Source organism: Symphodus melops, assembly GCF_947650265.1.
Source record: "Symphodus melops genome assembly, chromosome: 4".
Taxonomy (NCBI): Eukaryota; Metazoa; Chordata; class Actinopteri; order Labriformes; family Labridae; genus Symphodus; species Symphodus melops.
In genome coordinates, this window is record NC_136694.1 from 9,613,951 (window position 1) to 9,641,037 (window position 27,087).

The 27,087-nt window shown below is 41.9% G+C and overlaps 3 protein-coding genes across 6 annotated transcripts in view; 2 read left to right on the plus strand and 1 right to left on the minus strand.

Annotated features, from left to right (window-relative positions):
* Positions 1-27,087, plus strand: part of zhx3a (zinc fingers and homeoboxes 3a) — a 43,337-nt gene that overhangs the window by 5,222 nt on the left and 11,028 nt on the right. Inside the window, exon 1 of one of the 4 annotated variants that reach the window (XM_079340470.1) lies at positions 25,095-25,434. The exons of the other annotated variants lie outside the window; for them this stretch is intronic. The gene's annotated coding sequence lies outside the window, so the exon portion shown is untranslated. Of the gene's footprint in view, positions 1-25,094; positions 25,435-27,087 lie in introns of those variants that run through there. 4 annotated transcript variants of the gene reach the window in all.
* mafbb (v-maf avian musculoaponeurotic fibrosarcoma oncogene homolog Bb) lies at positions 310-2,163 on the plus strand. Its single transcript, XM_079340643.1, has one exon. The coding sequence runs from the start codon at positions 607-609 to the stop codon at positions 1,585-1,587; it is 981 nt and encodes a 326-aa protein (XP_079196769.1). The 5' UTR covers positions 310-606; the 3' UTR covers positions 1,588-2,163.
* Positions 18,945-23,218, minus strand: fam83d (family with sequence similarity 83 member D). The gene is made up of 4 exons (XM_079340495.1): positions 22,236-23,218; positions 20,711-20,878; positions 20,424-20,548; positions 18,945-20,322 (listed from the first exon to the last, which is right to left on the minus strand). The coding sequence occupies exons 1-4, from the start codon at positions 22,719-22,721 to the stop codon at positions 19,437-19,439; spliced, it is 1,665 nt and encodes a 554-aa protein (XP_079196621.1). The 5' UTR covers positions 22,722-23,218; the 3' UTR covers positions 18,945-19,436.

Consider the following 27,087-nt stretch of genomic DNA (forward strand, 5'->3'; position numbering starts at 1 on the left):
CCGTAAAATGTGCGTTTTCTTTAATAACAAAATAAAATATAGGCATGGTATAAGCATAATTGAAACACTAACATCCAAACAGACTGTAGGTAAACCTGTGAAGTCAGGTTCAAATTCGCATAGGGAATGAGAGTGTGTCCGCTGTTAAAAACATTTATAGGTTTTGGTCAAATGATCATCACGATCAGCTCGTGAGCACAGAGCCGACTCGTAGCAGCTTTTATGCAAATGTCCTTTTTCCGCGTGATTTCATTGGAGAGGATTGTGGAGGTGTAGTCTGGAAGGCGTGACATCATGCCAATGCAGCTTTATGAAGAAAGTGCGCTCCTCCTGAGCAAGCAGAGAGGTGCGTTCAGTCCTCTTGGCATCGCTGGACTTTCATTGTGCGGCTGCTGAAGCATAACGGGCTGCGCGCAGCAGAATTTGTCAGCTCTCACAGAGATTTATCACGTTGGAGGCGATCACACACACATGCTTTTTTCTCCAAGCTGAGAAATCAAAAGTTTGGAACTGTTGTCTTTTTCTTTCTTAAGTAAGTACGCTTTTATTGACTGCATGAACTAGCTGTGGACATTTGGAGCTTGTACAAGAAAACAGCTACCTGCAATGACCGCTGAGTCGCAATCGCATTTGGGACTGCAGAAAACTAACATGGATTTTGTGAGCGACTTTGACTTGATGAAGTTTGGCGTAAAAAAGGAGGTGATACAGGGGATAGAGCGCTCCTTCATGGGGCCGTGTAGTCAGCTCCAGAGACCAGCCTCTGTCTCCTCCACTCCTGCCAGCACACCTTGCAACTCAGTGCCCTCATCGCCAAACCTTAATCCAAACGAGCAGAGAAATAACCCCGGGAACGACCAGTTCTGGGTACCTAACAACGGGGGTTACCCACAGCAAATGTACCCTCAAGCTTTTGGTCTGACCCCCGAAGACGCAATGGAGGCCTTAATCGGCGCCACGGCGCAGCAGGGACACCCATCTGCAACTCACAGTCATCACCCGCCACCTTTTCAAGCTGAATACGACGGCTACGGACATCTGGGCGAGCCTGTCCAGCATTACCCGGGACTACCAGGTCACCCCGACGTTCAAGGCATACCGAGTAGTCATTGCCATGACCCCTTTCTCAAAGATGACCTGGAAAGCGAGTCCCCTCTATCGCCAGACGACCAGCAGGTCCTCGGTGCGCACCACCACCTCCAACAGCACAGCCGCCACGACAGGCGATCCAACGCCGACAGCTTCTCAGACGACCAGCTGGTGTCCATGTCCGTCAGAGAGCTCAACCGGCTGCTCCGAGGCCTCAGCAAGGACGAGGTGATGCGTCTGAAGCAGAAGCGCCGGACCCTGAAAAACAGGGGTTACGCACAGTCCTGTCGCTACAAGCGCGTGCAGCAGAAGCACGTCTTGGAGCACGAAAAAACCAGCCTGGTGTCACAGGTTGAACAGCTGAAACATGAACTCGGCAGGCTGATCCGGGAGAGAGATGCATACAAGCAAAAATGTGAGAAACTGTCCGGTGCAAACTGTTACCACGAAACTGGGTCCACCAGTGACAATCCTTCCTCCCCAGAGTATTTAATGTGAGTTTTTAATTCCCTTGGACTGATCTTTTCCACAGAAAGTTAGTGATTGTTGACAGCTCGCCATGCTCTGTAACAAACTGTCTGATGGATCCACCAAGTTTGTATAATGATGGACATAAGGATATCACTCAAGTAACTGTAATAGACGCAACTAGTCAACAAGTTATGAATGGAAAATTAAATTGAAGCATGCATGCAGGACATGTATGAGATGTTTTTATTACACAGGCATATTTGTATTTTGTGTGAAAGGATATACTTGAAATCAAATAATTCTCTCTTTTGATTAACGTACAACTTTAATCCTTCTGCTTCAGTTACTGCGCATCTTGTTTTTGGTGATTTTGCTTGGCTGAAGTTTTGTAACTCAAAATTATATTTTGTGTTCATGGGTCTAAATTGAAAACAAAATTGAAAGAATGATGCTGAATATGACATTTGTATTATGAAGCTGATTCTGCTGGACAGATGTATTCCTCCTTTACATTTATTCTGAAGATAATATATAATTATTCAAATTGTTTTTCTTCTGTTTTTCATTTACTGTTGATCAATAAACCCTTTGTGACTTTTTAAACTGGTGTCTTATCTCGTGTTTGGCGTGCTATCTGATGATTGAGGTTTTAGTTAAACATCTACCAGACATTATCACATCATTTTAGGTTTCATCTTGGTACTATTATTACTAACGTACACATATCAGATCTCCTTCAAGATTAAAAAAACCAGACTGAACACAGACAAAAGACTTTCTTTGAGGTTCATGACATCATAAAAAGAGCTACATCAGAGACAACATTGTGTACGCCATTGAAGACGTTTTTTAGTGAATATGTTTTGTACAAGGAAAAGTCAATTTTTTTTTACTAGTTTTCAGTGCCAAAACACTATTTCTGCTCCAAAGTTATACACACAGTTAGCTAATAAACAAGTGAAACAATTACACACAAATTAACAGTTGGTGTCAAGAAATCATGTGACTTATTTTATCATGTTAAAAGTATTTTGTCAGATGGCCAAAGGAAGGCCCACAGGAACAGTCACAGTGTATTTGTTGGTCTGGTGGTGAATGAAAGGACGAGTGGCTGTCTCTCCTTCTCTGACCTTTGCCCTTCATGGATTGCTGCTTCCTGTGGGACCCATGCATGTGAAAGCACGGGAGGCTGCCTGGCAGAGGCTGTGGGGCACAGATAAAATGGAGTGGAAATCAGGTTTCCCTTCCACTGTCTTCCTCAGACAAACAGATCACTTCTGCATTCATTAACAGAGGAAGAGAGAGACAACAACTGCGGCCTTCTGCTCCCAGCTCTTCTGGGCAGCACAGGGGGGAATTTTGTCACTTACAATATGTGTGTGTCTTTTTTTTTCTCTTTTCTATTATGCCCTGTTCCATTTTGAAATCCTCTTACAAATTTCCTGCACACCGATCACACTCAGTTCAGGAGTACAGTTACATTTGGATGATCATAATAGTTTCAAGGACGATGTGATACTATGAGATAAGTGGTCACATTTTACTCTGAGTTTATTACTTCTGTGACAGGCTGTGTGCTGAAAATCTTAGAGGATTTTACAGCCAGTCTAAGGAGACTTTCTCACTGCTCCCCCTGTGACTACTTGGCAGGTGGCTCTGTTAATGGCACCACCCTTCAGCCTGGAACCCAGGTTCCTTTTTCACGTGTGACCCTTGGCAGGTTTGACCTCACCCCTCTGTTGATGGAAAGCAGCTCTAAAATCACACCACAGGTGCAAAAGCACTTTCCCTCTGAGAACAGGACCAGTCCCTAAAGATCGGGTCTGCAGCATAGACTGTAAAAATGCAGGGGGAGAATGTGACGCAAATGAGTGTGGTTGTGAACTTCAAGGATGTAGCAGAAAATAACCAGATGGTTAAGGCCATAAATAATGCTCCTCTATATTTTAATGTTATTGTGAGGGGCTCATTAATCAGAGGCTCCTATATGCAGCTTAAGACATAGTGTACAGGCAAGGTTTGAAATTAAAATGAGGTTAGAAGAATTCTTGTAAATACACGAACACTTAACTGCTGTGCAGAAAGTAAAACTCCCATCAATTACTTACATTAAATTAATTAAGGTATACAGTATATGTTTTCTGTTATGTCTTACACAAATATACAATTAATATAGCTGGTAAATAAAATACTATGTGAAATATATAAACTGATAAAATTAAAATTTCTCAAATCACATATAATTTTTTTTTATTTTATACATTTTATTTAGGGTTTAATTACCTAAAATGAAAGTGTATATTTTTGAATCAATAAATAATTGCATGCGCAGTATTTATGCGTATGATGTTTATCATTGCAAACATTAAGTGGATGCGGTTTTTCAAACGGTCCATTTCTTTGTGTGGTGTCCTTTATTTGCGCACTTGCAAACATCACATGCAGATTTCCTAGCAACAGTAGAGGAATATGACAGTAGTAGAAGAAGAAGTGTTGGTGAGGAGAGCGGTTTGTGGTGCTGTGTGACAGTGTGCAGGGTGCTATTGTAGAAACGATTAGCCAGCTATTTTCCCTCGCATGTGATAGGCTGTTGGGCCTGATGTGGGAGCCTCACCACCCCTCCTCCCTGCCACCAACACCCCCAGCCCACAGTGCCTGAGGCTGGCTACTGAGTCAGCAGGAGGGAAAGGTGTCTGCACGGCTGTGGCATTAGAACAAGAGAGAAAGCAAAATAGCTGGAGAAGGATAAAGAGCAGTGAAAAACGGTTCCGAATAGACATGCTTGCATTTTTTAAAACAGATGGAGAGAGGGAACGATTGCATGGGGGGATAAAGCAGCTTAAAGAGAAAGCATCATCGTCACATGAATTATTTCTAAATCTCAACTGATGAGAATATATGCACACTTAGCGATGGCACACTTCTACACTGTGAATAACATGTATAGATTGTCTGTGTTCAATGAAAGCACTCAAAGGGTCAGTTAAACGTGATGCCAACCTCTCGGCTGAGTGCTAGGCTTTGCCAAGGCCTGGCCTCCTCTCAGACAGCGCACACAGACAAAGGAATGCTGCAGATACTCACCATTGTGTAGGGGGAGGCAGAGGAATGCGGCTGCCAGGCTACGTACACTTTCACCAATGAACACAGCCAGAGGCCTCGACCCATGATGGAAGACCCGGGCCAACAAAACCAACAGTCCCACTTCACTCAACATTTCCATCTGTGATATCATACCCTTCTTCTCAGGACTGTATAGATTTGGTCTAGCCTGACTGTCTAAACAAATGCCTGTCAAATAAGAATTTGTTTGTCAGTTTGTTCATGTTCTTTTGCTTCAAACACATCCAGCTGAAAGATCAATCCATTCTACATTCACAATAATGATTATCACTCATTTTTTGCTAACTGACCAGACATTTGACCCCCAATAGCAAGTCTTTTCCAGCCTCAGCCAGTTTGTTACTGTTGTTTTGCAACAGTTGAAGCTCAAACTGGCAATAGTCTGTAAGACTGGCTCCATGTGAAGTGTAGATAGAGATGGAGGACAGGATGGATGGGGGGCTTCCTCTTTCACTTCCTATATGGGGATCCAGTCAAGTGACTCTTTGTGAGAGTGTTAGCTTGTATGTCGCAGGAAAACGCAGCTTCGGCGGCTGTGGTTTCCGGTCAGGATGTCCAGTCGTTTCTGTGCACGGTTGTGACACTGTGAATCATGCAGTGATCACACGCACACACAGACATTTCCATGGACATAGCACACTTACACAAACACAAAGAACATGCGTATGTAAATGAAGACACTCACATGCACTCTCACTCTTTCACATACTTTCAATAAAATCCGTTATTTTGACTTTAGCATGTAGTAAGTATATTTGTATTTGTATTTGGATCACAAATACATTTTTGCTGCTGTTGCTGCATCCTGAAAGCTTTCAGAGTAATTATGATTGTACCACTAGTAATAGCTGAAGTTATCACATGATGGGCTCTGCAGGTTCCAAAAGAGTGGATTAATGTGTAGCCTACAATAAAGCCCTGCTATCTTGATAGCTGTAATAAGGAATCTGCCTTCCTTTGGACGTTGTGTTCAGCGTGTTTGTGCATGAACTCCTTGGGATCTGATAGGAAGGCCCTCTGATAAAGAGCCTGTCACGTTTAAGTGGACACCACTGACAGAAATGTGACAAAGTCCTGTCACATTACAGACCCTGGACTTTGGTTACAGAGTAAAGGGTGAACTACTGTATGTAATGATTATACAGGTTCCTCCCAGCGTGACAGAACCATTAAAAACATCCTGAGTCTATTAGCAGGAGGTGAAAAACAGGATTGTTGTCCCCCTTTGATGGATAAACAGCATATTCTCCTGTTTTCTGAGTGACACTGCAGTTTTGCAGCAAATGTTAGAAGAGAGAATGGAAGAGGGATCATAAAAGGGAAGGGAAGAGTTGAAAAAAGAAGAGAAGAGATCTCTTTCCCTTTCATACCCTGCTAGGATTTCCTGCTCGGTTTTATGGGGGTCATGCAGCTGGCAGGCGCCCTCCTGTTTCTGTCCGTAACGATGACAGGCATCCATTAGTGCACAGTAGAAGCACGAGCCACAAAGGTTAACTCAGGCTCTTCCCCCCGTGGCAGCCTCTTCCCTTTCTACAGCCCCTGGCCCTCCTGCATTCAACCTACCTATCTATAGGGCAGAGAGCTGTGGCTCTCAGTCACCATAGGCAAAGCTTTACTGATTTAAGGTCGGATTCAGCTCAGATTCAAACACCAACATGTGCACCGTGGCAAGTTTTATGCGGTGTGGAGAGCCTGTCCAGTCCTCTGGGACCTTGTTAAGTCACATCCAGGGACAATAATGGTGTGGCAGGAGGTGCTGTAGATCAGAAAATAAGCATTTCTTGGTATTATGGAGAAATGAAAGAGAACTATGGTTTTTAGGAGTGAGTGTGCGACGATAGAAACGAAACTTTTCTTTATGATCATTTGAATGACTGGGTGTAAAGTTCCTGTTCCTCGGTGTTGTATCTGCAGAAAAACAATTGTGTTTCCATAAAAGGAAAACCAGTAAGATACATTTTTACTTGTTTCGGAAACTGTCTAAGCACAAAGTAGATGCACTTACAAAGAGGTGGTAGGGTTAGAAATTGAAACTACCGTTGTCACTGAACATGTACAATTTAACACTGTTCTTCATAAGTTTCTGCGGGTGTCGCTGACATGAGAATGTGGCAGCAGTGTCATGCGCTCTGTTAAAGTCTCACAGGCCTCCTTGGAATTGGGTGTGTCACTCTCCCACTAATGTGTCATGTTAGCATCTCCTTTGTGTCATAACTCTTCCTTCATGTTTCTCAGAAGTACTATGCTGAACTTAAAGACATATTATTTTTCTTTTCTGACGGTTTTAGAGCAGCCACATCCGTCTTGGCCTTTTGTGCAGCTGGAGGATTTGGCAAAATAGAATTCCCACGCCCAGTCTTTTTATTCTTTGGCCATCTTTGTGATCAGGCTCAATGTTTAGCCTCCTCTACAACAACTGAGATGCAACCAACTGTGTGCTGTGGTTGGACTGTCAGGGAGTGAAGCTTGTGATTGGACAACAAAGAGCTTATAAGGCATCTATTTAAGGGGATTCAGGCTTTTATACTACAGTGAACCCGTGTACATGTTAGCTCATTTTGTGGTCAAGATAAAGGAAGTAGTTTGTTCTGGGATTTAACGGCAGAAAAAAAGAAAAGAAAAACTGACTTCTCAAAAGAAAAAAATAAATGAAAGGTCACAAGTAAACAAAAAGTTTACTGACGGTGTGATAAGAGTTCCCACTCAAAGTTCACTTTCAGGACATATAACATCACATAAATCTACTCTTAACATACATCTACTCTCCGTTGATTAAAAGACGTAAAACTAAAACGAAACTTTGACATAAAACCTAGAAATTGTTTTATCATTTATAATTGAAATACTGCAAGTATATTCTCTCTGCAAAAAAGGCTGGAAACATGACATGTAATGATGCTAGTGGTAACACAGAATTTTCTCATGTGACAATGACATTGTCACTGAGCTAACTGAGATAGCATCTGCAGATTTGGGTAATAAATCTTTTTTCATAGCTACAAGTGACTCTTCTGTACAATGCTGTTTGACCTCTGCTTAAATAAGTCTACAGCTTTACTATGTGCTCTGTGAAGCTTAACTTGGCACAACTTAGGCACACCACTTAAATACTAACAATGCAAGCTGCTTATGACGACACTTTTAAAATGTAGTTTTGTTCTGAAAGGTGGTCATCATCTTGAAACTAATTCAAAATTGAACATGATAATGATTCAAGATTGAAAGTCTGTAGTTATAACAAATAATCATAAATGAGACATATTGATGTTGAGAAGTTTCCTTTAAACCCCAAAACTGTGAACTCCATGTTTCTGTCAGATAAATCCACTGTGAGACAAGAATATCAGTCCAATTACTGTAGAGGTGGATCACCATGTGCTTTCCCTTAAAAGTATTGATACTAGCAGGTTTAAGAAGTTGCATAATGGAAAAGTCTGACCCTGGAATGTGTTATTGAGGCTTTAGTTTGTGTTTAAGTTGTACAAAATTTAATAATATGGTTATATATTCACATTTTGACTGTGTAAGCCTTTATGTTCTTTATGAGACAACAAACCACTGTAATTCAGAATTTACTAAAGCAAAACTGCCAGTGATTTAGGAAAAAAAGCATTAGACAAGTATCAGAGAAGACAAAGTGAACTGTGTGAAAGGAACACATCGCCCACACGTGGCTGAGTAGTGGCCTGCAGCACGAACATGCCCCAGCTGTACAATAACACAGGTTGGTGGCCTCTGATTTGTAACCCAACAAACTCTGACCTCAACCTGCACGTCAGTTGTTAAGAAACGTCAAACTGTCCGATTGTTGTGGGAACTCTTCACCTGCCTGCCTCCCGTGTGTTTATACTGTCTCCTAGAGAGCGGATGAATTCAGACAAAATCAGATAGTGAGTAAAAACAATACCTACCAGACAGCAGACTGATAAAGTCAAAGCTCCGCCATAAAGAAATGTGTATTATGTGTCAATGGATCCGTTTGACTGTTCTGGTAAGAAGAAGAAGAAAAACATTCAGGATGAGTATGTCAGCTCCAAGTCTCTTTTGTACAGCCAGAGTCAAAAGGTCACTACAAGTCTGTGAGTCTGTGAGTGACAGCAGTAATGGTGAGTGTGGCTATATTTAAATCCCAAGGAGAGGAACAGTCTTGACTCATGTGTAGACCCTATACTGTATATCCACACACACACACACACACACACACACACACAAAGTTGAAAGCTCTTTTGTGAACTTGCCTTGAATAAAAGAAGCATTCATATGACTTGTTGACAATTATTTTGTAAAAACCTGATAGAGTTTTATATGAATTTAGCTGAATTCATATAAAACTGTCACCTCCGAAGTGAAGGGCACTTGACAAGGGCAATTAAGTGAGAAAAAAGGTGTTTTGTAAAATGTTACCATGTCTCCTGATAAGTTAAGCGGTATAGACTACATTTTATTGGACAGAGGGAAGGATAACTGCCTGGTAACAACAGATTGTATTGATCTGTGTGATGGAGTGAACCCTTTCTTTAAAGATTCTTTCCCAATGTCCTGCTGAGGAGTTGAGTTGCTTTGTTGTCTGATAGACCTGAGACAAACAGTGTTGATTGGCTGGTGGTCGCTGAGGTGTTTGGTAAAGGTTGCTATTGGTAATTGGTTGAAAGAGTAGAAAGCATGAGCATTGGACTTTCCCACAGAAGCAGTCGGAGACAACTTTGAAATAGGAGCAGCTTCTCTGAAGCTTTATCAGGCCCATGATCACCTGATAAATCTGTCAGGAGCTGCCATCCCTCCATAGGAACCTGTTATTCATAGTATGTGCTGGCAAAACAAATCTTTGAAGCACTAATCCCTTAATCCTGATTCAGTGTTTCATCAATAGAAGAAACACTTGTGTTTGCTGCAAAGACTTAGACTTTTTATCTCAGAGCAATGCTTCCCAAATCAGGTTGAAGTGACACATAATTGTTTGTGATGGGATTAATGAGAAAAGTGTGGTACATGCTCCATGTGTTATCCCTTTACTCTTTGTGTTTTTAGATCGGCTTAACCCCCAGGGGTAATTTAACATGCACATGCATACCTATCTGCACTGCTATCTCTTTACAGTATATCTGTGTCAGCAGCAGGGTGAGGCAGGAGCATGAGAAATGGAGGCAAGCCCGGTCCTCATCCCGCAGATAGGGGCTACGCACTCAGCTGTAAACAGTCTGTGTGAATGTGTGTGTGTGTCTTTATTTCCATCTGTTTTCATCACTTATGGAAAGGTGGCATGACGAGTCTTCCCACAGGAGTGTTGAGAGCGTTGCCGTCCCACACCTTCTCTCTCTCCTCACCTTTCATGATGACACGGACCATATCGCTGTATCTGCCAGGCCAGTTAGTCCGCACCCTTTGTTTTAGGATTAGGGGACGCTACTGCAACCATCATGAGCAAAACACTAAACTGGGAGCTTTATATCCGAGAACAGGTACATATCTACTGTGAAGAATCCACATTTAGTGTCAAAAGATTATTTCAGTTACTCTTGATCATAACTGAACGATCTTCGGAGTTGCTTTGGACTCTGAGTGTAACACATGCAAATATCTCCCTTAAACCCTCGGTGCAAATCTCAGGTGACTCAATTAGATCCACATGCAAGACAACTGTGAAACTATCGAAATGTCCATCCTATGATATTATATATGATTCCTCCTAAATATTCCATGCAACTATTAAGTGAGAGGGCGACACATTTCCTTTAGTTTTGGTCTCGGACGACTCGGACGAATGTTTGAGAAAAGCATGACAGCTTCAAAGAGGTGATGCCTTCCCTCCACAGTGAGCCACCGTTACAAAGAGAGGTTGACCTTGCCTTTGGCCTCTTGGCTGCCTGACAAAGCAATCCCCATGCTCTAGTGCAGTACGGCTGTCCTCTAAATGAAAGTAGCTGAGAGGCGAAGGGCAAAGAGGCCTATGGAATATCAATGTGCGATGCTCTCAATTAAGATTAAAGCTTCGAATGGAATCCTATGGTGCTGCTTCCCTAAGAAATGCTTGACATTTTACCCTTGCTGACTCCGAATAAAAAAAAGGTCCTGCACCACCAGTACCACCATTACCACAGCTGCTAACTAGCTGCCCCTCCTCGGCCAACCCTCCGTCCACTGAACTCATTCTGTAGATATTGACTTAGGCTACAGTCACACTTCTTAGAAATAAGTGAAATGGATCATCTTACTGCCAGTGGATGATAAGAATACTGAAATATGAAAAAGCGTTTGGATCAGCAAAATGACAAACTGGAGGGGGGGGGGGATATGAGGCAGTCATGATAAACCCTTAGAGACAAATTCCCCTCAGCTAGACGGAGAAATGAGGAGAGAAAAGAGAGACAAAAATATATACTTCTGCAACATGGCCATGTTTAAGAAAGCGCCTCATTAATTTACAATGTGTATTTACAATGAATGCCAAAAACATGGACAGACTGCAGCAAGATAGCAAAAAAACACACAAGCCTTAAGGTTTGTTAAGAAACAGACCTGAAATTGATTTACTATATGGGCACACAGAGAGTTGACTTTCTATATTTCAATCTAATGAATACTGCATATATTTTCTTACAATTGCATATACCATTTTTTTTGTTCATTTCCAAACACTTCTCATTTACAAGAATTCCCATTACTGAGCCAAAATTCTGTCCTTTGTTCCCTGAAATGATTTCATTTCAGGGGCGGTGGGTTCAGTTTGAATATTAAACACAAGTCAGTGTTTACTTGGAATATGTAGCATACATCCTGGTGATTACAGACGACGGGGTGAGGTGTTTGACTCTGATCTTGTAGATTAATACAGGTTGCAATGATGTTTACAGCACCATCACATCTGAGTTGTGAAAGCCTTTTCTGTAATGTTTCTGGTGCGAAAGACATTGGGAAACACACATTGTGGCCATTAAAATTCATACATTCGATTAGCAACAAACATCTTTGTTCATTTGGGGTGACGCTGTATGAGGAAGGATGATCTTATATTGTAGTGCTTGTATAAGGCAGCAGTGGATGATTATTAATGTGATGTAGAAAATAAGATCAGAATGGAGCCTATCGCATAAACTCCACCCTTGATAAACAGAATTCCACATCACGCTCCAACTCTGCAGTTAACTGAATCAATGCAATTCCACTTGTGCTGATCTTGCAGACTGGGGCCCTTCCCCCATCCTCCCTCTTTCCCTCTCTTTCTCCTGCTCCCTCTCCCTCTCTCTCTTTCTAACACACACATGCACACACCCATCTCCCTCCCCGCGCAGGTCTACCCATCGTAACACATTAGCAGTAGAAGCCATCACACAATCAAGACAAGGCAGTGTATGAGACGTCAGGCCAATTTGTTTCCTTCTTGGAGCTACATCACATTAGCAGGGTGGCTATACCCTTGAGCTAAATCCAAGTTCACACAGAGGGAGCGGGCTGCCGGACAGGAGGGCAGCCATGTCAGCACTTTTCAGACGGCTGCTGACATGTATCCAGTAGACTGACAAGAATGGAGGGGGAAAAAAAGCTTGATAGTTTGAAATATGGTCCTTTTGGAGGTTTCTCGCTTTTTTTGCAGGCTTATAATGACATTTTCTGAGGCCTGGACGAAAAAGAGTGGTCAGTCAGGAAAAAAAATCTAACTAAAAATGTCTTTAGTCAGCGGTCAGGACATCAAATAGAGCTGTCGAGTAAATAAAAGGACAGGATTTTATTTCTACTCTCATCAGGATCTAATGCCTTCAAACAAATCTGATATGACTCCAGTTGTGCTCTCCCTGAATCAGAAGACAAATGGGACTCCAAGAGAGCAGTCAATAGTTCAATTATCTGATGTGCGTCTTGCTTAATTAAACATATAATTGACCATCCTAGGACTAATGATATCCTTCCCATTACCCATGAATCCATTGGATTTGGCATAACCACCACTTGACCCCGCTGTGAATTGACTGGCCTTAGTTACAGGGTCAGAGTGTATCCACCGTTCACCGCCGCGACACTTCACGAGACCACATTCCCCATCTCATGTCGCAGGATGTGGCTCTCAGCTCTGCCAAAAACAGTTGGAGGGAAAAAACGCAATTACTACCAGATTATCATACTGCTTCCGTTTGACTTTTCTGACTGAATTCATGAATATATATGAATCCATCTTGCATCTCAATCTGGAAACCCCCACATCTTAGTTCCCAACATCTATGTTTGGCTGGTGGCATTTTCTTTGTTATCCTTGAAGTGTGTTAAAACAGGAAGATCAAAGTTGAATACTTGAAAAGCTTGTGGCATCATTAAAAACATAAAAACCCACAAAATAACACACATTATTTGAAAATATATTTATAGAACTTTAAGGGAGAGATTCAGATGTGTATGCAAAAAGTAGGCTACTGCTAAAAAAACCTCTTAAATCTTAATCTCTCCAAGAAGAAGAAACACAACTTGTTCTCCAAGCCTGATGACCAATCATTTAAGTTTGTCCAAATCAATTCTCAAAGTTATTTTTTTTAATAACCAGGAGCTTTAGGATTTAAACATTTGAACATATAGGGAACAGTTAGAAGCTTTTATTGTAAAGCATTGCACCTTTCCTTTTAAATCAAATAAAAACAGACAAATGAATAGAGCATCAGTATTTAAGTTATCCAAACCAAAACAGTCTCTATGGCTTACTTTGACTAAATTTGTTTTGTTTTTTTTCAATTTATAATTTTAACAGAAGAAGCGAGAGAGTTCACATATGTTCAATGTTGCAAAGACACAAACATGAGTAAAAATGAGGCACTTTCACTGTATGATTCTGACTACATATTCACTGTCAGTTTTTTGAGCACGAGTCTGTTCAGTTTTTGACAATCAGTTTGAGAGTGTACGGAACATCCGATCAATAAACCCAAAACAAAGAGCCCAAGGAAGCCAATCTGAATAGTATTGTTTAAATTCATTTAAATTAGAGTAATTGTTACATTACATTTTTTATAGGTCACCTTTCACACATGTATTTTAACAAGGGTCAAAAGAAATGTTGAGCTACAATACTGGCCTATTCTGGATTCAGACCTACATGCTTGAAAATACCTAAACCTAACCTCCCCAAACACACACACACACACACACACACACACACACACACACACACACACACACACAGCACCCCTTGCTCCCTGAATGTATCACCAACCTTTGGACTTCAGTACTCCCCTTAATAGCTCAAGCTGACGAATCATTTAAAAGCCCACTGAAACAGACAGATGGGTAATGGATTGCATGCCAAATCAATGCTGGGATCAATGGGAGACATGCATCAATAAATGGATAGAGAGCTTCTGAAATAGACACCAGAGTTAATGCGGAGCAGTGTAGAACATCATTGTGTGGAGCCCACAGTGGAGGGGCTAATACGAGTCGCCTCGGCTGATAAGGTGTCCTTTTGAATAATGGAGACAACAAACTGACAGTGATAAGCTAAACTTAAGCTAAGCTGCTATAGTGTGGCTGAGGGAGCCTCTCTCTCTCATAAAGGAGCCCTATTCTTTGCCTACAGTAGCCTCTCATCAGCCAGTTTACGCGACTGTGCTCATGTGACAGACTGAGGCGGTGGAGAACTGGACTGTAGATAAAGTATCAGGAGGAACAGTGGGACAGAAAATGAACAAAAGGACAAATCTGTGTTTTTGTACCAAACACAAAGTCCTGGAAATCTTTTTACTCTCTTCACCAAAGACATGTTATCAAACACAGAGTCTCTCTCAACAGAAACAGACTCTATTGTTATTTTTCACTTGAAACAGTATGCTTAGCTCAGGACACATGGTGCTGTGGGGGAGAAGTTCAACACAAGTGTTGTACATGTGTTGGACCCAGGTGGCATTGTGACCGGGGTCTGACTCATCGCAGCAGCATCGGACGCTCTAGACTTGCGGTTTTGCCGTTCGACAGCATGAGACATCCCACTCACTGATAACTCCATTTAATTCTTAATAAAAGCAAAATAAGCAAAGAGAGTCTCTGCAGGCCTCCTCTTGCTCTTCTTGGACAACCGAACTGCAGGACTACAGCTGTTTCTTGTGGGCTGTTACCATAAATCTCCAGTGAATGGCTGGTTTGAGGATGGGTGCTAAGGAGCAGCTGGACGTCTAAAAATAGTGTCAGGGCTGCGACTGGACAGCGCATTGAAGCTCAACATGCAGTTTAGCGAAAAGAGACTATCAACAATACGTTCCACCTGCATTAGCCCAACTGGAGCCTGGCATCAGCATTGCTGCGCAGGAAGTGACTGACTGTTGTGCAAACTGAACATTGTGCATGTTAGTGTGTCTGACTCACACAGCCAAACAACTGCCAATCCTGACCACATAATTCAGACGCACTTCATTTTCCAATGAGCTGAATGTTCGTTATCAGTGTGTCGTGGCCTGAGGCGGAACACTCCCTCCTCGCTGTAGTGACAACCACCGGCCGCCCTGATGGAAAACAAAGCCAAGATGGCACAGCAAACACGAAATCATTATGACAGGCAGAGTTGAACAAAGTAGGACTCAGCACACTAAGCACATTTTATCAATGTTTTTTATTAGTCAGGTTCCTCCTGTGAATCAAAGAACAGACTGAAATTCCTTACATACAGCTCTGCTTGTTATCGCGTTGATACCAAAGTATGTGAGTGTACACACATGTACTGTTTGTGTTTGTTTGTGTATCTGCTTGTACACACCTGTTCTGGTGTACTGTGGGTTAAATGTAATTGCTAAACACAGAGGCAGGCAGTGTTTAGAGATGCCAAATTGTACCTCTGGGAGTCACTATAGCTCACAATCTGACAAATGAAGGCCAAGTAATCAAGCTTCAAACTCATCAACCATGTTTGCAGTAATTAAAAGGTTTATGTTCAGCACCAGGAGAGCAGTTTGACTCAGTCAGCTCGTGTCAGAAGCCAAACCAGATCTTTGTCACATACGGAAGCCAGAACCAAAATCCCAAAGCATGGCACTACATTTACTGTACTGACTGTTTTTATTTTTTGGTTTATGTGTTATTTTTCAACAATAAATACATTGTTTCAGTCCATTTTTTTGCATTCACACCCAGCCACAGAGGGCGCACACATAAATATACACAGCAATGGATATAAATCCAATAATCAATGAAATGACAAGAGCTGTCTGTCTCTACATCATTCTGATTATTCTGTCCCATGGGGACGGTCAGGTGCTGTGAGGAGAGGATGGAGGGGCTGTTAGTGTTCAATAGTGCAGTCATACTACACACCCTGGCCTTCAAATCTGCAAGTCAAACACTAAAAATCACATGATTACCCAAAGGAATTAACCATGTAATACACCTACAAGCATGCAAAGTAATGAATGCATCACATTATTAACTAAACATGTTTTCTTACCTTTGACATTCAACATGAACCTTTTTACCATGAACCTAAAAGAGATTATCTCTGTCTCTGATTCTAAACACCTGCAATAATCGTCTGGACATGTGTGCTTTGTCATTGTGCACAACAGCATACACGTGCTGACCGATGAGATTTGGCCTTAACACAATATTTAGAAGGATATCGTGTATCCTTCTATCAGACATGCTGACATCCACAACAAATTTACCCAGCGTTCAGCACAGGGATTTCAAACATCATAAGTCTCCAGGGATCAAAAGTGATGTGAAGGAAATCCGTTTATGGCTGTTTGTCTCTCCAATTTTCTCCTGCATCATTTTACACTGGAGGACAAAGGAAGATGGCCAGCAAGAAATATGAATTAAAAAGAATTGTAAAATTGTATGAATCAAATTCATGTGGCTTAGATTTATAAAAAAAACAACCACATATTGTGCTGTATAATTTAGAGTTTAATGCTTTGGTTTCTACAGAGTTCCAACACAGGACAGAGTTAGGAATGTGAGCCTCTGAGCATGTGAGTGTGTGTTTGCTAAGGTCAGGGCTCTCTCTGGTGGCTGAATGCTGCTAGTGTAACATCAAACGTCCAATGTAAGCAAGAGCCCAGAAAAGAAGTAAAAACAGGGACCTTCTATCGAGGAAGACAAATAAAATAAAAGATAATCTGTTCTTTAATTGTCCTTTGTGAAGTGAGTGAAATAAGCGAGTTTCTCTGTTTTCCACTGAGCCGAGTCTAATAGGTACAGACTGTTGTGTTGTGGATCCCCCACTGCTTCCTTGATTACAGTCAGTGGTTGCTCTGCAGCAGCCAATTAAAATCAAACACAATTTTCTCACAGATTACTACTACTGTATTTACTCGTAGATCTTTCCTTCAGCTGTATTGTACATAATGATTTCAGAGACTTTCAATGTGTTAGCCTGGTAGGAGACACACCCAGAATGGCCTGCTGTTCTTTCCTTATTGCTGTTTGACCGTTAGAACTGTAGCCTATGTGAAGTCTAAATGGTAAGGTGCCAGCTTCTGAATGAAAGAAATACTTGATCACATCCATTAGTGTTATTAATGTTAGCAATATTTTCTCATTGTATGGGTATGCTGGTTATCTCACTTTATTTTGATCTTTTGGAACATTTACCCGAATTTTACCAAAACAAAATTCAACACCTTCCAATCAATGTCAGAGAACACCTATAACAAAACATAAATAATCTTTTTTTTCTGATCTATAAAAGGGGAAGCAGGTCATATATTGAATGCATAAATCAAAGATGGAAGTAGCTCTCACTACACGTGTTTATCAAGGTGTAAAAATACATCTGTGTATACTAATGGTCACTGCATATATCATTAAAATTGTTTATAGCTATCATTTGATATATACTGTGTTAATGTAACATCAACTTCGCGTTCAGGTGCAGTGTTAGGCTGCAGTCTTTGTACAAGTCACTAAATCCAAAGCTACTGCCTCAGAAAATGTTGGGAAAAACTGCTTTTGAGTGGTCAGAAGATCAGTAAAGTGATATATAGGTGCAGCCCTGGGTCATGTCATTTTAAACCACAGTTGTTGAATTTTGGACTGCTTGGTTTGACAAGATAAATGCATTTCAGGATGTCAGTTTTGATGAATGAGCAATTTCCAAACTTTTTCAAGATAATTTTGAATTTAATATCTACAGTAACTATCACTGTTGGATTTATGTAGCACAGGAAAAAGTACAGTAAGTTAAAGATTTTAATCCTGAAATTAAATTCGCCTAAATGATTTTCTTCAGATTTGTTTTCAGAATAAGTAAACCAAATGAGTAAAATTGTGTGCAGATGAGATTTAAGTACACCTGCATTTAAAGGTACTGGACTGAACGATACATACAGTACTTGATTAGCCTAAAGCTGATCATCTATGAAGCCAATCCTTTGAAAACGTGTTTATTTCTGCTTGCCATCATAGACTGACACCACATCCAACAGGCCACCTTGTAATAATGAATCACAATGAAGTAAGCTATCTGTACTTCTTGATTAGATATATTTGCACCTTAGCTCCTAAATGTAGTTAAACATTAATCACATAAAGATAGGAGTGAATAAAACATTTATAACTGGGGCCACTCTAAGTGCACGTCTCTCCACAGCTAATAAAGTGACGTGTTGTGATCATTCAATGTGGGACCTTTGTGCTTAGCTGTGAGATATGAAGACTAAAACCCTGTTGGTGCCAGCCTGGCGGCACAAGGTGCCCCTGTAAACCATGATTTCATTCATGTCCCCAAAATAACTTTAAGTAGATTGTTGCTAATGGGAAACTTTGCAAAAAAAGTCAACAATTTGCTTCACTGCTGCATAGAAATAACTACTTTTGGGGGGTAATTAGCCATCTGAAATCCCTTGTCACAAAAACAATGTTGACAACTGTCTTTGACAAGAGGAAAACAAATAAACTTAATACAAGGAATTTGCATTTGTAAAACCCAATCTGTGTGTAAAGCATTCATTGAGCATTCTTCCTAATCTTTTTTTGTAATCTGTGACAGAGCTTCTACTCCAAATCCTCCCTGGATACAAACTATGATTGGCTGCATAATAAGCAGAGGTGCCAGTATCGCAGATGCTGCCTCTCAACTAATTGCAAGAAGATTCTGCAGAGCACAACGCACAGGTGCTCATTCTTTTCGTGAAGTCACTTTGGCATGGTTTGGTTCATCGTGTCTCCTGGAAATGTCGTCTGAGATATTCTTCACAACAAAAAACTAGATTGCAACTTCCATGGCAGAAAAGAAAAAACCTCAACGCCACAGATGTTAACGTAGGATGTATTAGAAGCACAAGAAAGCACTCATCTTGCAAAATGTAACTTTGTTTATTAGCAAAGCACAGTGAAAGCCAGCTTCCCCTCTGGAATGTTGATCAGATGCAGTTGCAACAGCCAAATGTGATTTGGAAGAAGAAAAAAAAACACAGCACCTTAGTGCATTTCACTCACACTACAGCAGATTGTATCCAGTCCTAACCAGCTCAACTAATCATTTGCCAAATTTACCCCCAGGACTTATAAAGTATTTATGATTTATACTTATGGAATTAAAATGGTTAAAAATGACAAATGCCCCACGTCTTTGGTTAAAACAATAAGTTCAAAAGATGTTAATGTATTTAACAATTCTGTTAAAACTATTACATAAAAGAAAGCTTACAGGAAAAGAAGACAAACAGAGGAACTTTGGAATTCTACTGCATGAGCCAAAACCACTTATTTAAAACAGAGGATTCACTAGAAACCTTGCCATAGCTCTTCCCCCTCTTTCTTCCATCACCAAAATCCCTAAAGACAAACTAGTGTGCACATCTGGCTCTTGGCCATGTGCCCATGCCTGCACTTTCAACAAGCAGTCTGGGGTTTGGTTCCTGCTCACAGTCATTCTGTACCCTCTGCCTGCTGAGAGTGCCAGCCCCCTGAGTCATGTTGGTGAGGTCCGCTAACTCTCTCCTCTGAGACAGGCTGGTCACCATGTGCTCCAGCTTGGAGCGGATGGTGGAGTAGTGATGCTGGCGCTCTTTGGAGAGCTCATGGAAGCAGACCTTGAAGTTCTCATCTGCAGCTGGGGTAGTGGCCAAGATGAGCCTGGGAGACTCAAAGGAGGGAGAAATGGCTTGATTTGGTGCTGTGCGCGGCAGTGTGACGACAGGGTTGGAGGGATGCTCCAGCTCGGGATCAGTTTGGGTGTCACTGTCACTAACCATTGGGTGACTGGTTTGAGTCGAGGCCTGGCAGGAGATAGTGTCTTCCTTTGCTGGCTGGTCAGCAGGGAGACGCAGAGTAGTGCTGCCAGCTAAGATATCCTCCTGCATGTGTTTCTGCTCCACCCAGTCATCATCAATAGGGCTGATTTCTGGTGCCATGTTGCTTATATGCGGATTTGGAGCTGAGGGTTCACACAGGGGCCGAACAGCTAGTGTTTGGGGCTTGCGGCTGGGCGTGCTGGTCAGACACGCTGGTTCCACTGGCCTCCCACCTGCCAGACGAGGGGAAGAGGTGACCGAGTGTCTGATGAGGAGATGCTCGTAGATGCCGCTGTTGCGGACACTCGGCGGTCCTCGAGTGTTTAAAGGTAGAGATTGGGCATAGAGGATACGGAACTCCTCGTCAAATTTCTCTGTTATTTGACCAGAAAGCTCAATGAGGTTGCTGCTGTTTAGTTTACCATCTGTCCAGTTGAACCTGCGGAGGAAGATTTAACAACGTGTATTACTTTTTTACATGTTCTAAATAATTGCAAGCTAAAAATGTATTTCTTTTGGGAAAACAGTTCGCAAGCTTACTTGTAGGAGCCTGTAGCAACTCTGTTTCCGTCAATCAGCATGAACCTCTCGTGAACTTCCCCTGTAATCCTTGCTCCTGATCGCATGTAATAATTGGTACCAGTTATGGATCGCACTCTCATTTGCTGTGAGGATTAAAAAGAGAAATCAAAAGAGTGACAGATTAGTGAAGACACTACAAGCCATAATCAGCTCGTAGAAAGATATATTCTATTTCATTTGATGCCATGTTCTGTTGTTATTGTGCAAACAGAGCCACACCCAGCTTTACTGAACCAACCACACACCCGTAGGTCATCAAGGCAAACACCGACGTTTTTGCACATCTTGAGGAAAGCCGGAGCACATGATTGGTCCAGCAGGATGTAGACGGGGACTTTGCGGTGGGAGCATGCATCCTGGAGATCCTTGAATATATCCAGGTCTGTCAGGGAGTCTGTAACTATGGCAATCACCTGCAGTGGAAAATTACAGGAGTAATATAACAGAAATCATTTTAGGGCTGCAGCCCTGCTCTTCCAGAGGCAGCACATGACTGTGTTTTCATTATTATCAAATGCAAGGCTTTATTCAAACCGAGCTGTGAATCTCTGTTAGATCCACTCCCAATAATGTGTGTGCTGATGAGCTTTCTATTGACTGAGGTCTGTTACCATGGCAATCAGCAGTAACACTTGGTCAGCAAACAAGTTACTTTTATTCAGGAGACAAGTACTGTAGGTTCACTGCAGGGCTTGTCTCCATTCACCTGAGCCTCGGTTTGCTAAGATTCTTCTTTTTCACAAGCAAGAATGGAATTTCACATGCTGCGGTCAAGGTTGTCTGTGGAGGATTACACACAGATGTTTACACATCAGATTTATTGCTTCAAACTGGTGTAATTACATGCAACTTTGTTCTGTTTTTTTTACCTTCTCATTTGGACAGTAATGTGAGGGTGCTTTGTTTAATTGTTAAATGTCACAGAAAGACGAGGCTAAGACATCTAACGACACAGTTGTAAAATGAAGACTGTGCTTGTAAAAAAAAAAAAAAAGGATGAATGATCTAACAGATAAACTTTGATGACAATTCACCAGTAAGGTTTCCTACTGATTAAAAGCACAGAGTGCATTTACACCCACGTTTTAGCTGTAAACCAGAAAGAGTATCCAATGTATCAAATGTTTAAAGCTCTAATGAAAGAGTGAATGCAAACTTTCATGGAGGAGAGCAAGTCAAGGCACATCTGGCACGCAGGCCTTACACAGGCCTGGGGTGCTGCAGAAGCCACACACTCTCTTCATGCTGGAATGTCTTCTTTCAAAACCACTGGCTGGGCTGACAGCTCTCATCAGCAACATTGCCATGAATATTCATGCACTGTTTTTCAATCCTTTCATCCTTTTGGTCACTTTCTTCTTTCTGATCAAGATCTCAAAGACCCGAACTACAGATAGAATGATCAACGAAATTCCATGGGGACAATCTCACATGTATTTTAGGAACAATAAAAAGAAGAGTTTCATACCAAAAGTATTTTGATAATTAACCACACACACACACACACACACACACACACACACACAACTGTATTGTGCATTCATTTTGAAAGATAGCCTAAATAATCCTGTTACAATGTTGATACCATATAAATCTCAGGCCTAATAAACAGGAAGCAATTTAATTATAATGTAAACAATTTAGAAAGAATAATATACCGTTTATCTCCTTAAAGATAATTCATTGTTTTAGAATCACTCGTCAAATTATTAAGATTTCTAAAAGATACCAGCATTCATCTGTGCTTTATACTGTCTTCTTTGTGCATACCTCTCTGGCACTTTTAATCATACGCCTCGCAGCCTCCTTGCAGCTGTAAATGCACTCCCCGTAGCTGGGCTGGAAGTGCGCCACGGCCCTCGTTACGCCCCGGTAGGAGCCGGCGGTGAACGCGGGCCAGCCCATCTCCAACATCGGCGGCTCCACGTCTGACACCTCGGGGAAATAGGTGAGGGAGGAGCAGTCCAGGGAGCTGCTGAGGGACTGCTCCAGAGCCTGGTCCTCTCCATGGATGGACAAACATCGCGGGGGCACGGCGGCGCTCCGGATCCGCTTGATCTCTTCGTCCGACAAAAAGTTTGGGATCCTCTCTTTCCCGAGAAAGTCCTGAAAGTGTTCCACACCTCCCGAGATTAACTCCTCCAAAGCGAGGCGGTGTCTCTCGTTGTAGACCTCCTGCAGGTCCAGGTCACCGGTTCCGGTAGGCTTTTGACCCAACCTCAGAGGTGAGTCATCCAGTAGTTGAGAAAGCGCCATAGTTCTGGATGTTGTTCCGCACTTTCCCACTCACATAAACCACCGTGGCCTTCTGCAGGTGGCATGTAACGTTTGACCTACAGGACGAGAAATTCGTATTTGTTTTTTCCCTCCGTTCCTATCCGGCATGGATTCGTATTGGCTTGCGCACAGTTGTCAAACCAGAATGGCGTCTCTTGGCTGGCTGAGTTAGACAGTCAATCTAATGTAAAGTCGATCTTATTGGCTCATTTGGAGGCAAACAAGCCTCATGTACGTCCCTCTGCTCGCCCCTATCCGGTTTCAGGGCGCTTAAACACAGAGTCCTCACTCTGATGATTTTTCCTGGTATCACGGAGGCAGGGGATTTATTCTTGAGCCCAGAAGCCTCAATCTCTTATTAAAAAGAGCACACAAAACGATAGTAAACCAATTTAAGCTTCAACCTCTCTTAAAAACTTTTGTTTTCTGGTCAATAAAACAGAAATGTTGTTAAAATGTTATTTTTCCATCGGCCCATTTGCCTGTCATATGCATTTACTGTTTGTAATGGAGAGGAGCAACATTTTCTAATTTATGGTGTGAAGTATCTCACTGCAGCTGATCTAAGTCTGTGGCACAGTAGCTAAACAGCAGGTAGCTAAAAAAGTGTAAAAATGCTGTCCATCTATCCAGATAGTCTACACTCTTACAAGCACGGCGCATTTCAATGTCACAATGTTTCAAGAAAACAAGACAGCCATTTTACGGACATGTGAACTTCAACACTAGAAAGGTTTATATGTATGATATCAGGTCAGTTTAATTCACAGCAAATCTGGTTCCGGAAATAAACTGATCATCTTTCAAATACATTTGCGCTCTGTTGCAACGACTGCGGGTAACCATGGCGACCGTGACTACCTTGGATGCAGCGCATAAACTTAAACTGTGCAAACTGCAATATAGGCTATAACACGGCTACATCGTTTTTAACATAAATGCTTATCTTGATGAAAATAAGAAAACTTAGAAGAGAACACATTGTATCTAAGAATGGATAGGCCTATTTAAGGTCGGCAGGCATATTTAAGAGCCATCCAAGCTTGACAAGTGCATTGTTATCAACTGAATTTGCTTACTCTGTCAGTAGTGCACTTACTGTTGTTGCGCACTACTAATCTCTAATGAGCTAAATAACTCTAGCATAGGCCTAAATTTGAAAGAACCCGTCATCCAGTAGGATCTACATTAAACATTTGAAGATTATCCTGAAAAAAACACTTAGGCTCAACCTATTTTAAAAAAAATCGGGGAACACTTAAAAAAGCGCAGGGAAAGTGCAGCCTGAGAAATCAACACACACTCACATATACCCAGAAACCGTCCGACTAAATGCTTAATATAATCAGTAATCTTTATAGAATTATTGTAGTATTTAACAAAACATAGTTTGTCGAAGCACTTATATGCTACAGCTTGGGAGGACATAACATGATCACATCTTATGCACTTGTTTTGCTGTAAACACAACAGTTAGCAGACATTTACATTTCTGAGACAAATAACTGAAACTGATGTAGGCTACTATAGAGATCGGGCATGACTTGTGTATTTTCTATTTTGCATGTACGTTCTTTATCTTAATCATATATTATATTTGTCTCCTCTGACTGGTAGCAACATTTGAATCCATTCGGGACAAAGTTGGAGGAAAAAGTAAATCCGTGTTTCCTAAATGTTGGGGACCTGTCTGCCTGCTGTGTTCGAACTGTTTCTACTCAGTGCGCCTTTACGCACTAAAGGCTAACAAGGTCATGAGGGTCACAGCAGAATAATCGCAACAGAAGAAGAATCCCTATTCTGCAGTATAAAACATATATGAGCAGAAATTAAATAAATACTCTCTGCCAATGTTAAACTTCAAAAAACTGGACATGAACACAAATGTTACATTCACTGTTCATCTGCGTAAATTGGTCCACCACTGTGCGTAAAAGTCTATTTTAAGACAGTTAATAGACCTCTGCCTAAAATGACAATTCCCTCAACGATTAATATTCATGGGAGCACATCAAGATTTTTTTTTTCTAAAGACGGCACCAGTCTACTGAAGAAAAAAAACATGTGACCTAATAAAGAGGACGTTTTGGGCGATGGAGCTCGCTCAAAGGCAGATTACTGAAGTCTTGTCAAATCCCAAATTTACACAATGCAATCCATCTGTTCAGCCTGCTCGGCGGCGCCATTGTAACTAAGTATAACCCAATCTGTTAGAGCACTGCCTAACCCCTATAACGACATACCCAAATGTGCACTGTGCTCCGTATATGTCCCCCCTCCCTCTCTCCCTATTTCTCACAAACACACATATACACACATCCCCATCACATCCCCGCCCCTTCCCAAAATTTTAGATGAAAGGGCTTTTGGATTTTGGATGACGCTCCAAATCACGTGTTCATAGGAAATACACTCGCTATAATTTTTTGGAGCTGCCTCGTCCCGCACTGCCGACCGTAGTTGTTTTTGCCGTCTCCATACAGTGAAGCAGAGGGGTGGAAAGGTAATGTAATGTAATGTACCTTGCCGTGGTCAGTGACGGGTTCACGCCAGTTCACAGGGTTCACTTAAGGAGAGCTCCCACCCCCTGCTCGCCTCCTCTTCTTCAAAACGCAACGATCGGAGCCAATCCAAAATAATACATTTATAGCTATATTCATGTCGGATTCTATTTTTCCCACCGACTGTTGAGGTAAGGACACATCTACTCTTCCAAAACGCAAATACCTCTCGTAATCGGCGAGGTGAGATTTCAAAAGTTGTTTGCTGAAATTATGCCCAGCTATTGAATATTGAATTGTAATCTTGTGCTGTAGTCAAGGCAGTTTATATGAAGTCGCCAATGTATAAAATGGCGACAGTAGGTGGAGGAGGGGGTGGAGGATTTTTGGGAATATTCATAAGGTTATATAGAGTGCCAGATCGCCTTTGGGAAGAAGACTCCGAGGCAGTGTGTTGCCCCACAGCCTTGTGAATGGAGTGAAACGGGTTAACTCGTCAGTTTGTTACAGTTACAACAACTGATCCCCCCGTCTGAATCTTCGCTCCTTCTCGCGCTATACAATGTGGCGTATCTGCTAATTTCATTGCCCAACGTGCTGTATTTCCCTACTGTGCTGTGCATGTGAATGCTTTTAGTTGTGAAAGACTTCGAAACAAAGTGCTATAGCCGACTGACATACGAAGCTTTCGAGTCTATAGACGTGCAAACTGCACGCTGAGAATCAATTTTCATCTATTGATCGCTCTCTTTCGCTACACATATCTTCCTCCTGAAAGGCAGTAAGGTAGGCCTATGTCTATACACAGCACTCTTTTTCTTTCATTTCCTCCTCTTCCTCCAGCCAACATGTGCTGCTGCCCTACTCAAACACACACACGCACACGCACACACGCGCACACGCTGAAACATATACTGTACAGGAAGATCTGATCATTTCAGGAGCACACGGATATTTTGAAAACTTTGGATTATCAGAAATGTGCGCAAGTAAAGACATTATTGTAAATTCACATTTGGTAACTGTACATAAATATTGACCCAGCTTTGAATGCCATGTGTCTCCCACTGCCTTTAGGGGAGGGACCTCTGTGCTGACTAATGTTGCCTCGCTGGATCATGTGTGGGTCCATAACACAAGAGACAAACCCATTTTATTGAAGCAGGCAGCGAGCAGGCATGAATCACTGGTAAAATTTGGAACGTGTTTTAATTATTTAACTATGTAAGCCTGTTACATATAATGTAGGTCATGGAAATGACTGTGCAACACTTCAGCCAGAGAGTAGGTGTTTGGACCAAGGAGAGCGTCTCCGAGTGTGGAGTACAGCTCAACCTAAAGTGGACGTTTCTGCACTTAGATGGTTCTTATATTCGCATCATGTGATGTCTGCCTAAGCAATTGTAAATGAGCACTTGCTGTTAAACCAAATTCAGTTCAGCTTGGCCCGGTGAATTCAGTGTGTGGAGTTTTTCACTCCAGTTGTACGCTTACACTTGGGGAATGTCAATTCCCTTTGTGGATCCCTGGGAACGGTCTTCCATCTCCCTTCTCGGAACTGCTCTAATGAGGCCAGGCATATTGCCTTTCATCCCTCACTCCCTGCAATTAGGCACAGCTCACAGTTTTTCGTTATGGCCACAGCAGAGTGTTTGTATACACAGACACAATGTAGTGGGCCGAGGCTGCCCACTCCCCTCCAAAAAGCAGCAGCCTTGCACAAGTCAGCCCTCATATACCTAGAGAACTCTTCAGGATTTACTGTTCTTTTCTCTGATTGGCGTCACCGTAGATGTTATGTTTGTGTGCCTCCCACAGCTCAAAATGAATCCTCTGCCAGAAAG

Excerpts from the sequence above, each read along its gene's own strand:
- mafbb (XM_079340643.1), top strand. The coding sequence starts at position 607 with ATGACCGCTGAGTCGCAATCGCATTTGGGACTGCAGAAAACTAACATG.
- fam83d (XM_079340495.1), bottom strand. The coding sequence starts at position 22,721 with ATGGCGCTTTCTCAACTACTGGATGACTCACCTCTGAGGTTGGGTCAA. Across the intron at positions 20,879-22,235 it reads TGATTAAAAGTGCCAGAGAG|GTGATTGCCATAGTTACAGA; the intron begins GTATGCACAAAG and ends TTTCCACTGCAG. Across the intron at positions 20,549-20,710 it reads TTTGCCTTGATGACCTACGG|CAAATGAGAGTGCGATCCAT; the intron begins GTGTGTGGTTGG and ends TAATCCTCACAG.